At 38.3% G+C, this 15,782-nt stretch overlaps 2 protein-coding genes across 7 annotated transcripts; both read right to left on the minus strand.

The window, feature by feature from the left end:
* Nucleotides 1–1,124: 1,124 nt before the first annotated feature.
* Nucleotides 1,125–8,691, minus strand: LOC113329881 (protein NETWORKED 1A-like). Of its 6 annotated transcripts, XM_026576704.1 has the most exons (6): nucleotides 8,260–8,689; nucleotides 7,556–7,609; nucleotides 6,863–7,154; nucleotides 2,815–6,671; nucleotides 2,617–2,727; nucleotides 1,125–2,535 (listed from the first exon to the last, which is right to left on the minus strand). In XM_026576704.1, the coding sequence occupies exons 3-6, from the start codon at nucleotides 6,966–6,968 to the stop codon at nucleotides 1,288–1,290; spliced, it is 5,322 nt and encodes a 1,773-aa protein (XP_026432489.1). In that variant the 5' UTR covers nucleotides 6,969–7,154; nucleotides 7,556–7,609; nucleotides 8,260–8,689; the 3' UTR covers nucleotides 1,125–1,287. The 6 variants fall into 6 exon arrangements, with proteins under 6 accessions (XP_026432489.1, XP_026432493.1, XP_026432491.1 ...); XM_026576708.1 differs by lacking the exon at nucleotides 7,556–7,609 and having other exon boundaries at nucleotides 1,125–2,529; nucleotides 2,617–2,721; nucleotides 8,260–8,691; XM_026576706.1 differs by lacking the exon at nucleotides 7,556–7,609 and having other exon boundaries at nucleotides 2,617–2,721; nucleotides 8,260–8,690.
* Nucleotides 8,692–15,119: 6,428 nt separating this feature from the next.
* Nucleotides 15,120–15,782, minus strand: LOC113330118. Its single transcript, XM_026576973.1, has one exon. The coding sequence runs from the start codon at nucleotides 15,780–15,782 to the stop codon at nucleotides 15,120–15,122; it is 663 nt and encodes a 220-aa protein (XP_026432758.1).

Consider the following 15,782-nt stretch of genomic DNA (forward strand, 5'->3'; position numbering starts at 1 on the left):
CAAAGATTACTAGTACCATTTTGCCACAACAGAACTGTATTCCGCTTTGTGATGACAAACGGTGTGTATAGAACTTCACCTTCCCATGCTATACTGTACCCTTCACACCAATTCCATGTGTGGTCGTACTAGTACTCTCGTCCTTCACCGTAACTAGTGCTAATGCCATTATCCATCACATTCCTCTTAAACGCCCATATATCTAGTCGTTTATGTATAGGTTCATGGTTGGTATGAACTACACACAAATTACCTCCCCAATATAATGAGTCTGCAATTGCGACAGTCCTTATTGCAAATATTAATAGGCGTTATGATGTTCCTGAATTCCTCATCGGCCAGCCCGAAAGCTACAATCCCATTCATGCGGATCCAATGAAGGGCTTCATTAGCAAAGACACCTGATGCGCTGGATGAGAAGTATGGGGGACGCAAAATTCCTTTGTTTCTCCATCCAAGCAGACTCCCAAGAGTATATACATCAACACGTGGGTATGACTTCCAAGCTCTATCAATGATTCGAACAACCTTGTACTCATTGGTTGAACCAACGTATCCGAATCCACCTACCGTATGGGATATCAGCAACTTCTCCGGTTATGGGATTACTACACGTAAAGCCAATATAATGTATAGAATCCGTTTTATAGCAAACCAAACCATTGCATGAACCAACCATATCGGGTTGCAAATTATCATCTACAGGGATTAATAATGATACAAGTGTATTCTCATAATAGTATTTCTCAATCTTAGACTCGTATTCGGGATCTCCATAGTAGAGTTTTGCTGCATAATTACTCCACGGTGAAAGTTTTTTAAACGTGACAAGGAAACCTACATTGTTACAGACGATCTTTCTCCAAGTTGTGCATACCCGTTTGCACTGCAAGGCGGGAAAATATGTTTTTTAAGATATCCCTGGGAAGATCCTCCGCCATGATTATCACAGGCTGCATATAAGAGACAATTGCTTGCAGTATGTTCGTGAATTTGGAATTTTAATTCTTGGGATTATTTTAAGAAATACTGTTGCCCTTAACAAATAAGTGGGTGTTAATATCATAACACTTTACTTACTAAGGGCCACCATCACTTTTTTTTTTTCCGGTTAATAATGGAAATACTCAACCAAGAATAGTAGTTTAATTTCTAGACCACAAAACATCTCTAAACAAAGCTTAATTATTCTAGCAGTGGGAAAATGTAGAAATCTAAAACTGAAAGGTTCATCAACTCATATTAACTAAACTGGCAGGAAAAATCTGCTGCTGACTCTCTATCACCTCATTCATCCTTGGTTGAAGGTTTCTTCACGCAGGCGCAACAAGGAATCTTCTTCTTTCGCCCCTGGCTACTACCTCTAACACCACCAGAGATGTAATCGCGCAATAAAACTCCAGTACTTTTCTTTGCAACGTTTATTCCTTTGACATCATTTTCGCCTTCAAGTTTCAGCAAAATAAACTGGATCTTCTGCATTTCCAATTCCAACTGTCCAACCTTTTCAGACCCTTCTCGTGCCTGTTCCGAAACCCTTCGTCTTTGAAGTTTTGCAGTCTCTTCAGGCTCTTGAAAACCTCTACGGTCAGAGGGAAGAGGACTCTGTTCAGCATTTTTAATCAATGTACCATTGACGTCTACTAACTGCATGGTTGCTTCCTCCACTAACTGTAGCTGCTCCTTGACGTTGTTGTATTCAATAAACTTTGTACTTTTCTTACTCTTCTTAGACTTCTCTATCTTCTTTCGCAAATCTTGGATGGTTATCTGTAGATTCATCAATTTCTGCGAATCAGAAGAAAGTCTTTCCAGGATCTTTCTTTTGTTTGCATCTTGACGTGGCACTGTGATTCTCTTGGATACCGCTAAGCTGTCCACTCGGAGCTCCTTCTCAACTTCAAACTCGGAAGAGGGATTTCGACTTCTCTGCTCATCCACTGCAATAATTTGCTGCTGAGCGGGACGTTCTCGGGTTAACACACGTTTCATCTTTTGTGGTTTATTGACTATTGTATCAATGCTGTAATCATGGTCGCTGGTTTCCCACAGCTCGAGCATCTGGTCATCAGTTTCCGCATTTTCTCTCCTGCTTACTCCGTGTGAACCAAATCCGTGATCGTATGATGAACATTCCGACATCTGATCCAGTGGGATATCTTTCATTGAAACACTATTTCTTACTTTAGAGGTTTCAGCTTCAGCTTTCTGCGCATTGACATTCCCGTGTTCATTGTCAAGCTCCTCATTTTCCAAGTGCATAGCAACAGTAACCCCACTCGTCTGGACTATTTCTCGAATAATACTACTTTTGGATCTCAGCTCTTCAGCATCTTTCAATGCAGTCTCGAGTCTAGCACTGGCAGCTAAGGCTTCCTGCTTTGAGAGCTTCACCATTTTCACAAGTGCCTTCTCCAATAATTTAACCCTAGCCTGCAACTCCTTCAACTCGGAAACTCCATCTACCACCAACAAATTTTGGTCGTCATTCGGGTCATCACAGCTCTCTGCAAACTCTTCATCCTGAATCTGTAACTGAAGAGTAAGAAATGCTTATCTGATTGAGGAACTATTCAAAAGGTAAACAAAATTGCAAAAGAAGAGAAAACCACATACCTGCTTACCACCTCCCCGGCTCTGTGCTTGAGAAAGTGCATGATCTTCAGGAGAAGTTATACCATTCGGTTCATAATAGCTATCTGCAAACTCTTCATCCTGAATCTGTAACTGAAGAATAAGATATACTTATCTGATTGAGGAACTATTCAAATTGTTAACAAAATTGAGACAGACAGAGAGACAAAAGGCGCATACCTGCTTACCAGCTTCCCGGCTCTTTGCTTGAGAAAGTGCATGATCTTCAAGACACGTTACACTATCCCTCAGAGAAACAATGACCGGGCTATATGCAGCTAAATTTGATTTTAGTCCTGCACTTTCGCCCTCTAAAACACGAAGCCTTTCTTTAAGGTGTTCAATTTCTGCTTGATTTAGAATACTTTCTCCTTCAAGATTCTTATTTGCTGCAAAGGCCTCGTGTACTTTATTTTCGAATAGCTGAGAGCAGATTGTGGAGATCTGAAGCTCACTAAACATCTCTGCGGCCTCGGCTTCACGTGCTTGGATCTCATTTTGTAGCTGAACACTCAGAAAAGCTTCTCTAGTTTTACAACCATTAACCTCTTCATGTAATTTAGCCAAATCTGATTCGAACTTGTCGTGTGCCTCTCGAAGCGATCTAATCTCCTTGATCTGATGAGTATTCTCTTCTAGTTGCTTAAAATTCTGATTCTCCAACTCCATTCTTACCAGCCTAGCCATGTCATTTTCCTTCTTCAGTTCCTCGATATTTCTAAGCAACTCTACATTATCACTCTGTGCAGCTAGGAGCTTGTGCTCTGCTTCCAAAAGCTCTGTATCCTTCTGATTCACCATATCCTTTTCACTCAGAAGCTCATGACGCAACTGACTGTTTACATTCTTGACTCCACTCAGTTCATCTTCCAACTTCAAAACTGAAGTCTGGAGATGAATCTTATCTGTTTCAACAGTTTCCAGTTTTTCTCCAATTGTAATATTCTCCATCCCAAGCTTATGTTTAACCTCACGAAGTTGATCAAGATTATTACAAAGCCTTTCTAACTCCGCATCCTTCTCAGCACAATGACTTTTGGAAATTGAAAACAGGTTACCTAGAGTCAGCAACTCTTCAAGAATAACACTGTTCTCTTCCTCTAGCAAGCATTTTTTCTCCTTCGTCTCTGAGCATTCCTTTGCTAACGATTTGTTTTCTTCATGTGCACTGGAATATTCACACTGTAACACAAGATGTTCTTCTTGCAAATCTGACAACATCGTATGTAGGTGGTCCATCTCAACCTTCAGTCCATTCTCTCTTTGCTCCCCTTCCCTTACTTCCACTCTCAGTTGCCCGTTCATCTCCAACAGTTCTTGTTTCTCGTCTTGCAGCCTCGTTAGCTCCTCGGACCTCATCTTCAATTCTTGATCAACAGTATCTTTTGTAGACTCCAGTTCTACTGCCTCTAATCTCAGCTGTCCTAACAAAGTTTCAAGAACGAACTTCTCGAATAGAAGTTCTTGGTTCTCCTCCTGGCTTGCCAATAAAGAACTCCCGACATCATCAATTTTTTGCAAAATTTTCTGTAGAAGCAACTTATCGTCTTCGCACTCACGATCTGTTTCAACTTCAAGTGACCTCAAAATTTCATAAAGTCCCATTCTCAGAATTTCAAGTTGGTTTATCAAGGAATTCATTTCCACATGTTGTTCAAACGACTCCTGTTCCAGTTGCGAGATTACTTTCTCTGATAGTTTTGATGCGTCGTAGTATTTTTGACACTCAATCATCAAAGAGAAATTCTTTTCCTCCATATCTTGGATTGATCTTTGCAGGATAAAGATCTCAACTTGAGCCTTGATTGCTTTATCTTGTTCATCCTCAAATTCTTTCTTTCTCCAACAGCCTTCTTCTTGCACGTGAACAATTTGGTCTTCCAGACGAGCTAGCCGGGTCTCACTAGACTGAACGAAGTTTGCATGTTCTTGCTTTTCCAGATTCAAGGACTTGCGGAGTTCCTCTACTTGTTGAATTGTGGATATCTTCTCCTTCTTCAGATTTGAGTAGTTTTCTTCTAGTTCTGCGTAGTTGCTCTCCAGAACTTCAAGCCTTCTCTGAATACTTTCTAAATTGGACAAGAGAGTGTCTCTTTCAGTAAGAAGAACCGCTCTCTCACTGTCAACAGATCGGTAAGATTCTTCTAAGCTGTTTGATTTATTTCTTAACCCGTCGAGTTCAACGTTTGCAGCAGAGAGAGAAACCTCCAGTAGAGAGTTTTTCTCTGACAACCTCCCAACTTTCTCCATAACAATCTCCAACTGAGAAACTAGGCTGGACTTCTCAGCAACAAGTGTAAGTTTTTCTTCCTGAAGAGACAAACACGACCCCTCGAATACTTTCACTTTCGCCCTCAACCCTTCTACTTGTGCATTCATATCAGAAAGCGAATTCTCTAAATGAAGATTATGCTTTTCAGTACCGTGTAACTCTGAAACTACCTTAGCTATCTCATTTCTCAGGTTTTTGACTTCATCTTGGGCACCAATGAGGTCATTCTCCAAATCAGAAATTGTCCCCAAACAACTGAGATACTGAAGCGCAGCTGTTTCTTTCTCTTCCTGTAACGTAGCAACAAGTTGATTCAGAGACTGGACATCACTCTCCCCCTTTTCAGCTCTCTCACTAAGTCTTAAAGCATCCTCCTCTGCACGACGGAGTTTGATCTCTAGATCAGAAATAGTCCCCAAACATTGATTGTATTGTGCAAGACTGGATTCTCTATCAAGTTCTGAAATCGAAAGAGCTTCCTTCAAGGTTTGAGCTGTGGCTTCAGCTTTAGTAACTCGCCCATTTACAACTTCAGCATCATCTTCCGCCTGAGAAATTCTGGTCTCTAGATTAGATATGGTTTCCAAACTCTGATTGTACTGTACAAGACAAGCTTCTTTCTCGGATTTTAGTATAGCAACGTCTTCCTTAAGTCTTTGGGTTTCATTTTCAGCTTCACTTGCTTGGCCATTTAGTCGCTCCACATTCTCCTCTGCCTGTGAAACTCTCATCTCCAGATAAGATATCATCTCTAAATATTTCTGGATTTGGACAAGACCGGCTTCTTTTTCAGATTCTAGTTTTGCCAGAGCTTGCTTCAAGAACTGCACTTCGGCTACTGCTTCGGAAGCTCGCTGACTAAGTCTTCCAGCTTCCTCATCAGCGAGAGAGATTTTTCTTTCCAGATTAGATATTATATCCAAACAATGTTGATATTGAAGAAGACCAGCTTCTTTTTCATCTTCTAATCTAGCAAGAGACTGTTTAAGGGATTCGACTTCACTTTCAGCTTTATCTGCTCGCTCAGTCAGTCCTTTGGAATCCTCATGCGCACGAGAAACGTCAGCCTCCAAACTACATAACCTATCCAAACTCTGACGGTACTGAAGAAGACTTGCTTCTGTTTCGGCTTCTAATTTTGCAAGGGCTTCTGTTAGGGTCTGAATTTTGATCTCAGCTTGACCCACTTCTTCAGATTCAGACATTATCCGATTCTTGACGTTGTGGCTTTCATTTGACAACTCAGATACATCATTTTGCCCATCGTGATTCGAGAAATCCCCGGATCCATTAGTTGACTTATGATCTGCATCTTCATCATGAAATTTCAGACCTTTCCTCACTTTTCCTTCACCAAATTTGGCATGACGAGAGACTCCTTCTGGTCCAAACATCTCATTGAGTATCTTCAACCCTTCTTTGCCAGTTAAGGAGAAGTCCCCAGGATCAAGCAATGCACGTAGAGGATGTGGCATCTCAGGAGTATGAGGACCCCCATCACTGACTGAAGAGCCTGTGGGTGAATCATCTGCCATCCCAAAGGGAACTTGGTCTGGGAATGCTTCTGCCATTTGCTTTTGAGCTTGCCGAAGATCTCCTGTTGCTTGATTATATCTTTCTGCCAAAGCACGGTATGCACGGTAGAATTCCTCGACCAGTTTCATAAGTTCAGGTCGTTGCTTGTAATACATATCAGCCCTCTTTGCAAACGAATCTGCATCTATTTCTATGAGTTTGATCATCGCTTTGACCTTAGCATCCATATCTGTTCAAGTAACAGCATATCTTTGATCAGTAAATAGTATTGACTTAAATCTACCCTCGCAAGTATTAGCTTTCTGATCTGACAGCATATGCAATTTATGAAGATTCGATAAAGCACATGTGAACAAACAGTGGTAGAGCAGGGCAAAATTTGGTGGTCCAAATCTGGTTAAAAACTTTAAAAGGCTGTACCTGTTAGATTATCCTGTAGCCATCTTGAATTCTTTGGGCTAATATGACTATCCCACCACCAGGAATACAACCGTCTCGATTCACCATGTAACATAGACGACGCCATGATTCCAGCCAAAAATAACCAAAAAATCTGTTCTGATTTGCCAAAAGTGTGATTCCTGTATCTAATATACAAATCCAAGTAATCAAGCCAAGCCAGATCAAACTCAAAACAGTTTTAAAACCCAACTAATTCGGCATTAAAGCTGTCCTCAAAACCTATAATGTCAACCTCGCTCTTCCAATATACCTACAGTACACACAAGACCACAGATCAAAAAAAGGCACAAAATGAAGTCCAAATCACAGAATTCTCAATACTTGTGTGTTTGTGAAAGCATATTTCATCTTCATAATTCAAAAATTTACTAAGATTGCCAAGAATAACTAGTGGCAGAACTGACTGCTTTTTATTCTATTGGAGTTTCCTTGGTCCTACAATTCACTTCACTGGATCATCAACAGCAATTTCCAGCATTCAAGTTTATAATGATCTTCAAAATTACTATGCTACAACCAAAATGAGTAAGCTCGAGGACAAGTGAATTCTCTGTTAAGGAATTTTGTTAAACCCCAACACAAAATTCCTCATTACGGCAAATTCAATGACTTGACTTTCACCAGATAAACCACAAGTGAAGAGATCTTTACCTGGCAATACAATTCGTCAATATGATCTCTCAAACAACTAAGAACTGAATCACACTGAAATTCCCAAAATGAAACAAAAGAAAGATTCAAACTATGAGAAGAGTCAAACCTAACAAGACCAGCCGACACAATAAAAAGATGAAAAATTGGTCAGGTGAAGCAATGTACAGAGTTAAAAGTTGAGATTTGGGACGAAGACGATTCCCTCAAACAACAACTGAACCCAATTGAGTAGAACCATGGACAAAATGAAAGTCCAAATCGCAGAATTTCAACTTGAATAGCTGTGTCTGTGGGTCTAATTGACATGAAACCACCACCAAATGAAATAGAAAATGAATTCTGTAAACATATACAGCTCATGATCAAACCCACATTTAGATCTAAATAATATAATTTGGCAGATCATCAAACATTAACACACCCCAATAATTGAACCCGAATCCAAAGACTAATTAAACACATACACATCCAAAAAAGTTCATCCAAATTCTTGTCTTCAAAACCCCATAAACAACAAAAATCTCAAACCCTTTTTCTCAATTCAAAAAAACCTCAACTTTTTGATCACAATCAACCAACCCCATGAAACCCAATTGAAAAAAAAAAGATCACTTTTCCAATTAGATAGCAACGAATCAATAAAAACACCAATAACAAATCAATGTACCATAAGAAACAAACATGAAATCAGAAAAACTCACTTTAGGAAAAGAAATCTGGTAGAGGGTCTGGATCAGCAGGTACTAAAGATGATGATCATCATCATCATCTCCATCTACTGTTCTTCATCTTCCTCCATTAAATTCACCCCATTTACTCAACTCAACTCTTAGATTAGATTAGATCCCTTGTGTTCTGTCTGTTGTGCAGTATTATTGTGTTGAGCAGTGTGTTTCAACTGTTCACAGAGAGTGACTCTACTGACAAAAAGTTAAGTAGGTAGAAATACAAGTGAAGAAGAAGAAGAAGAGAGGGATATGACTGACAGTAGTGATAATCTAGGTAGAAAAAAAATGGACACAAAGGAAATAAATTTTGAATTCAGTGGAAAAATTAGGATTATTAACAAAACAGAAAACCTAAATATTTACTTTGTTAATCCCTAATAGTAACAAACAAAGATCCAATTTTTGGAACCCCTAATTATAATTTCATAGTAATTAGTATTATTATTATTGTGTTTTAAAAAAATGCCCGTTTTGCCTTGTTATCATCATCATATCTTTCGGAAACTGTGGGTCCTTTATGTTCGGGGGATAAGTTGTTTTCTTGTTGTTGGGTATACCGATATAAACCCTAGTGGACCATCCAAATGACAAAAACATCCTATAAAGTGACTTGGACCCGGAACCGGACCTACCGAGAGTCCGAGATATCTTGGTAAAATTTCCTGGATTTGCTTGTTTCCTGAACAAAAACACTCAACTGGTTAAGGCCTATTTCCATGGGTACCGCATATCAACTGGTTTGCCACTTTTGTATCCATTGTGGGTATATATGGCAAAGTGGCATACATGAGTGATTAAATGGAAAATGTACCACTTGGACATAAACGCCGTTGAATGTCTAGCGAGTGATCGAGATTCTACTGCTCGATGGTCTTAAGAGCGCTCGTTGGTCAGAGAAGCGCCAACATTATTGTTTTCGTTGCTCTCTATTATGAGCGTCACTCAGTTGTTTTCCATTCGACGGCTAGGAGTTCCCATCCTTATAAATTCTTAACTTCAAATTCATTTTGACTCACACAAGATTTTTTCAATCTCTCTAATAAAATTTCCAAACGCGCACTTGTACCACACTTTTTTAATTTTTTAAAGAGCTGGATGAAAATATGAACATTTCATAGAAAACCAACATGATGCAGAAAATCAAACAATTGTTAATCGAGCCAATGTGCAAAATCGAATAAGAAGGCGAAGTTCAAAATTTACTACTGCGGAGATGAATGTTTTTTCAGGAATGATGTTTATTTTATTGATCATCGTATCGTTTGCGTCTGACTCCATGCCCCACCATTTTGAGAAAACATATTTGTGACATTTCATGAAGAAACACTAAACCTGAGCAATCACGGTGCGCATGGGTTGAGTCATCACTTCAACATAAAAAAAATTGTTTTGCATGTTTCTTCAAAAAGGCAAACAGGTCGAAACATGAAGAGTGGTGAAACCATGGTAGACACTGAACAAAGGTGTCGGGCACAGTGGCGCTGCAACAACGAAATAGACATCCAATATGAAAGTTGTTTTGAGATTTTTAAAAGTGTTGCCTAGATATAATCCAATATTTATGTTTTAGTTTTTTAATTGTCAACTTAAACTTAAGTAGAATATTTAATATTTTTCTTACTTTATTAGTTAAAATTGAAATGTAAGATTGAATTAAGAATAAAATATAAGCTTAATTCTCAATAATACGAGTCAAGTTTTCGAATTCATAAAAACAAGTGAGTTTTTTTTTTATAAACTTCGAATTAATCATTAATAGTCAATTTATAGGACATAAAACTAGACAATATATAACAATTTAAAATATAGACTTTAAGAATAAAACTATGAGACAATGTTCTTCATCTTCTTCATTTCACGTAATTCATGAACGGAGTTTTCTTAGTCTTAAAATTTGCTTTGCCTTAATTTACCTTGCTTTGAATTTTTTTTTGTCTTTTCTTCTTAACAGCACCTTCAACCACTACCTGAAAGATCAAATTGCGTTACCGATCAAGTTGGATTTTGAATTCTTTCATTTGAGAAATTTTGAAAATAAAATTAGATTCACAAAGGGAGAAATAAAGAAAAATTTTGTGCAAAAATTTGGGTGTAAAAATTTAGTTTGAAAATTAGATATTTATAACCGATAAAGATCTAATTATTGCCGCTAGTTAGTCCATCGAGCGATATTATGAGATGTGTCAGCAATAAAGACTCTATCGTTAATGATATTATTAATATCATTCGCTAAATTACTGTCGCTCAATTGTTTTACCACAATGACACAACTGATTTTCCATGCCGCCGTTATGGAAGATAGATTTTTTTGCAATGGTGCGTAGAAACAGGCCTAACAAAGTTGTTTTCGTATTGTTGGGTATATTGAGATAAACCCTAAACGAACATTCAATTGATCGGGATTTGGGCTGAACCGGACGCTTTAAGAGTTTTATTTCGATAAAATTTCGAAAACTTGTTTGTTTCCGGATGAAAACACAAAGATCATAGACGAGCTCAATTATTTTTAATATTATAATTTCACACATTTTTTTATTTCTATAATGAAAAATTATCTCTCGACCTGCTCACTCATCGACGAGTTTATCGGGCCACAAAGATTGAGAGATCTTGATCTCAGGCATGGATCGAGACTAGGAATGTGGATTCTGGCCGGCCGACTACGTTAGTATTAGCTAGGAATGTCAGTGGGTATCCAGTTAATTGGAACCGAACTGGAACCAATCTAATTGGGTCAGATTTCGGGTCCTAAAATTAGACCCATTAGTCATTTAGATACCCGATGAATACACCCGATTTGAAGCCAAAAACTTATCGGGCCCAGTCGGGTATACTCGGCGGGTACCCGTTTATTTCCTTTTTTTTATTAATTCTTTTAGCGAAATTGAAAGGACTGGCGAGTTTTGACTTTGATTTTTTTTTTTCTCGTTTTCCATTTTTATCTTATACTTAATCTTTATTTAGAATATTAATTTGAAAATAATAATAAATTTGTACAAAAATAATTTGGCTTCAAGCAAAAGTGAAGAAGACATCAAGAACTTAAGAAATTGATAGTTTTTCAATACCTAACAGGCACCTAGGATTTTAACGATTCCATTTCTCGGTACATAAGTTTAGGAACCCAACCTGACTTTTATAAGTAGGGACCGGTGATATCCGGGAGGATCCGGATCCATAATAGTTTTTTTTTCAAGCAGGGACCTATGACGACTCATAGCAATTCTCCCTAATTGTTTTTCAAAACTGTTTCTTTGGGCTTGTTGATTGCCTAAGCCATGGTCAAAAATACTCTTTTTAGCCTACCCAGGTCTATCCCTAGTTGCAAGTGAAATGTGAAATTATTTTTTTTCCATTTTTCTTGATAAACAAAGAACCTTTTCATTAATATAAATTCGAAGTTACGATGAGTTTAAGATCGAAAAAAAGAAAATACAAAATAACAAGAACATATCGTAAAAGTACAATATCGAGAAATCCGATAAGAGAAAGAGAATGATTATCGGAGTAAGACAAATACAAGTTTGAGTAAGATCCGATTGAATCGGAGGAAGAATGATTTTTCTCGGAATTAAAATTCAACTAGTTTGTGTTTCTTCTTTAGAAATATATGTTTCCAAAATAAAAGTGATTTGCTCAAATCTCTTGTACCTAGTAAAAAACCTTCCTTCGTTAAAGAAAGCACCGTTGAAGATCCCATCGACGGATAAGTTGATGATGAAGATTTCGCTACTAGAGACAACAAAGATGAAGATTTCGTCGTTGGAGAGCATCATTATTGATCTTAAAACTCAACCCAATAACTAAGAATCTTCATTAAAGCAGAAATAAACCTCAAAAAAGTAGATAAAGCAACCATAACGGTATAGATAGGTGAAAAATAGGATAGGGTTCGGTGGCAAAATGCCCCAAAATCGACCCCAAGGTTGTGAAAATGCCCCGGACGTTATGGAAAAAATTAAAATGCCCCAAATTCTTATCAAAATGCTCAATTCCGTTACTCTTACCTATAATAGTCAAAATGGGGCATTTTGACAGGTTTTCACTGGTCAACTGTGTTATGAATGGTCTCTTTTACCCTTCAACAGAATCTATGGTTTCAGGGTTTAGGGTTCAGAGCTTAGGGTTCAGGGTTTGGGGTTCAGGATTTAGGGTTCAGGTGGTGGCGTTGGTGGTGGTGGTGGCTGTGGAAACGGTGGTGGTAGTGGTGGCGGTGGTGGTGGAGGAGGCGGGGGCGGTGGTGGTGGTGGTGGTGGAGGAGGCTTAGCGGTGGCGGTGGTGTTGGTGTTGGTGGTGGTTGTTTTAGTGGTAGTGGTGATGGCGGTGGTGGGGATGGTGGTGGTAGTGGTGGTGGAGGTGGCGGAGGTGGCAGCGGTGGTGATTGGTGGTTGTTCGTTTGGTAGTGGCGACCGTCCAAAACAGTTCCCCTTATGTCAGTTTATTTGTCATAAGGGTATAAATGTCGTCTTTTCACACGTGCGGGACCACATGCGTGCTAATTTTATCACTTAACCATCTCTAACGGCAAAAGTAGCGGTTGGCGCATTTTGATAAGATTTTGGGACATTTTAATCTTTTCCCTAACGTCCGGGACATTTTCACAATCATGGAGTCGATTTTGGGACATTTTACCACTTAGCCCATGATAATAACTAATCTATAAATAACATAAAAATAAAAGGAATAACGAAAAAAATCTACTCACATCCAATCCACAAAGAAGAATTGCTGGTGATGGTTTTGCTGAACAAGGAGGAGTCCGAGAGGAAGAATAGGTAAACCATTATGCGAGTGAACTGCGAAGATGGATGAGCAACTAGATTTTGGTGAAAGCAAATTTACAATTTACATTAACTTTTTTGGAAAATGAGGTCAACCGGACTAATCGCAACTGTACTTTTATAACGTTGGGTTTACACTTAATAGTCAATGCAGTGAAAAAGTAATCGAGAGTTTTTTCTGCAAATGCAAGAAGACTGATCATATCAAGAACGCAAAAAGTCAAGTTCAGCCCAACTGTCAAGACCTTGAGTAGGTCCAAATTTCTGATCATCCCTTTTAAAACGTTGATCCATATAGTGGATATCAATCACTGCAGTATGGCCAGTAGGATGGGGTGTTTATGAGATTACTATACGACTAAATATCACGATGTGATGTGGAAATGGCAACTCCTTACCAATGTGTAAACGACAACTGGACAGGCAGATATGCATCACCCTATCGCTATTAATAGTTATTAACGCTAGATCAAGAAATAAAATTAAAACATGCATGATTTTTTATTTTGAAGCAGAAAATAAAATCATGCATGAGATTCTTTGTTAAACAAACAATGCATGATGACTCTTTTACAGCGGGGTAAAATTAATTTATTTTACTTGTTACTAACTGATCAGAAGCTACTGAACCAGTCCCTGAGCAGATCCAGCTCGATCCCCATATATATATTTACCGAAAAGTGGAGTAAAACATTTAAACTAGCAATCTAGTCTAGCTAACCAACATATGCACGTGTTAGCATTATCGAAATCACGTGTTAACAACTACTTAATAATAATGCTAATTAAAACAAAAAATGAAGAAGAAAAACACGTACTCTAATTAATTAATAATGTTGGACAAGTGTGGCAGACATTTTACTCTTTTCCACGAGTAGCAGCTAGTGGGGGATTCAGATCCCATAAGGTACATAAACTATGTACTACTAAGAACATGCAGCAATAACATCAATTATTCCACATGCAAGTCCTTGTTCAACAACGTACTATACTATTTTCTTTCCCTTTCTTTTTCTTCATCTTCAGCTACACAATTTTAGACCAAAAGAAGATATTTACTGCAACCAAGACTATTTATTGCAACGGTGGATAGTGAATTTCAACAGGAAAAATATAATGAGCAATGTAAAATTCGGTCTTGACTTAGGTCTTTGGAGAAGCTACGACGATGAATCATTCAGTAAAAAATAAATTTAGGTTGCGCTGGATGGTTCAGCGCAACCAATCTCAGCCGTTAGATTAAAAAATAAATCTAAATACGCTAAACCATTTCACGAAAAGGTGATTTTGATTCAGCGCAACTATCTCGTTACTAGGTACCATGCGAGTAATTACTAGGAGCGAGAACTAGTGTTAACAAACCGACAATACCTTTTTTTTTTTTTGGACTGTAACATTTTTTGGCTAGTCCGGCAGCCAAATGTAGTCCACATGACCTAGTCTAACATATGGAGCATATAATTTTATAAAAGAGAAAGGCGAGATTAACTGTGAATTTTTGGGTGGATAAATCTGAACTATTCTGTTAGTTCCATCGGATCTCTTGTACACAAAATCTAAAAAAGACCTTTCATTTTCTATGATATTGATTCATCTACAGGCATTGTTGAATTTTCTGATTATATAAGAATTTGAAAGACTTATGGTTCAATAATAATTAAAATTTAAGTGCCATTATAAAACGAACCCAATCTAAAAATCTAAACCAACCAATTCCATCCAGCCATCACCCACCCACTTAATAATTGCTCCAAAGAATATTAATCTGTTTTCTTCTTACCTACAGAAAGTATTGGGGCTGGGATTTTGCGTCCCCTCCCCTCTACCGAAAAGTCTGTCGGCAACGTTTCGATCAGAAGTTTGTTTCTAGTGAAGCCAGTGGCGGAACCACGAACTAAAGTTGATCCGTGGTTTATTAAGCAGGAGACCTTGTTCCAGAAAATGCGTTAGAGTACTCCTACCGAATCCTAAATAAGTTAGGACTTCTTATCAGCTAATCCTTATGGCTTTTACCTTTAGCACGGCTTAGTGTTGATTATCTCGCCATCATAGTTAAATTTCTCCGAGCTCTTTCAAGGAAACAAGACTGTTCATGTGAGGAACTGCTTGGACGTACACACTGTCGCGTTCGCCTCCATCCCAATATTTTTCCAGTGTTGACGTTCTAGGATCAAAACAACGAAGATTACTAGTCTCATTTTCCCACAATAGAACAGTACTGCACTTTGTGATGACGAATGGTGTGTACGTAACTTCGACTTCCCATGCTATACTGTGCTCTTTACTCCAACTCCATGTGTCGTACTCTCGTTGTTTTTCTGTCTTTTCTCCCTGACTATTACCATTATTAGTCTTCTTAAACGCCCGAATATCTAGGCGTTTATTTATAGATTGATAGTTTGAATGAACGACACACAAATTACCTCCCAATAGGGTGAGTTTGGAACATAGATTCGCCCCAAAACTGTTGGTATAAGGAGGGGATGGAATGGGCCAGAATTCCTCATTTGCTAAACCGAAAGCTAAAATATCACATTTTTGTGACTCTCTCAAGTTGATCCAATGAACGGCTCCATTACCAAAGACACCAGAGTCCTCGGATGAGAAGAAGCAATAGTGAGGGACTTTTTCTTCTTTTCTCCATCCAAGGTGACTCCCAAGAGTATACACCTGAATAGTATTTCTGGATCTTATTTTCGTATTCTGGATCTCCAT

This window comes from Papaver somniferum, unplaced genomic scaffold (genome assembly GCF_003573695.1).
Source record: "Papaver somniferum cultivar HN1 unplaced genomic scaffold, ASM357369v1 unplaced-scaffold_117, whole genome shotgun sequence".
NCBI lineage: Eukaryota > Viridiplantae > Streptophyta > Magnoliopsida > Ranunculales > Papaveraceae > Papaver > Papaver somniferum.

Excerpts from the sequence above, each read along its gene's own strand:
- LOC113330118 (XM_026576973.1), bottom strand. The coding sequence starts at position 15,782 with ATGGAGATCCAGAATACGAAAATAAGATCCAGAAATACTATTCAGGTG.
- LOC113329881 (XM_026576703.1), bottom strand. The coding sequence starts at position 6,968 with ATGGCGTCGTCTATGTTACATGGTGAATCGAGACGGTTGTATTCCTGG. Across the intron at positions 6,672-6,862 it reads GCTACAGGATAATCTAACAG|ATATGGATGCTAAGGTCAAA; the intron begins GTACAGCCTTTT and ends TTACTTGAACAG. Across the intron at positions 2,728-2,814 it reads GCCGGGAAGCTGGTAAGCAG|TTACAGATTCAGGATGAAGA; the intron begins GTATGCGCCTTT and ends CTTATTCTTCAG.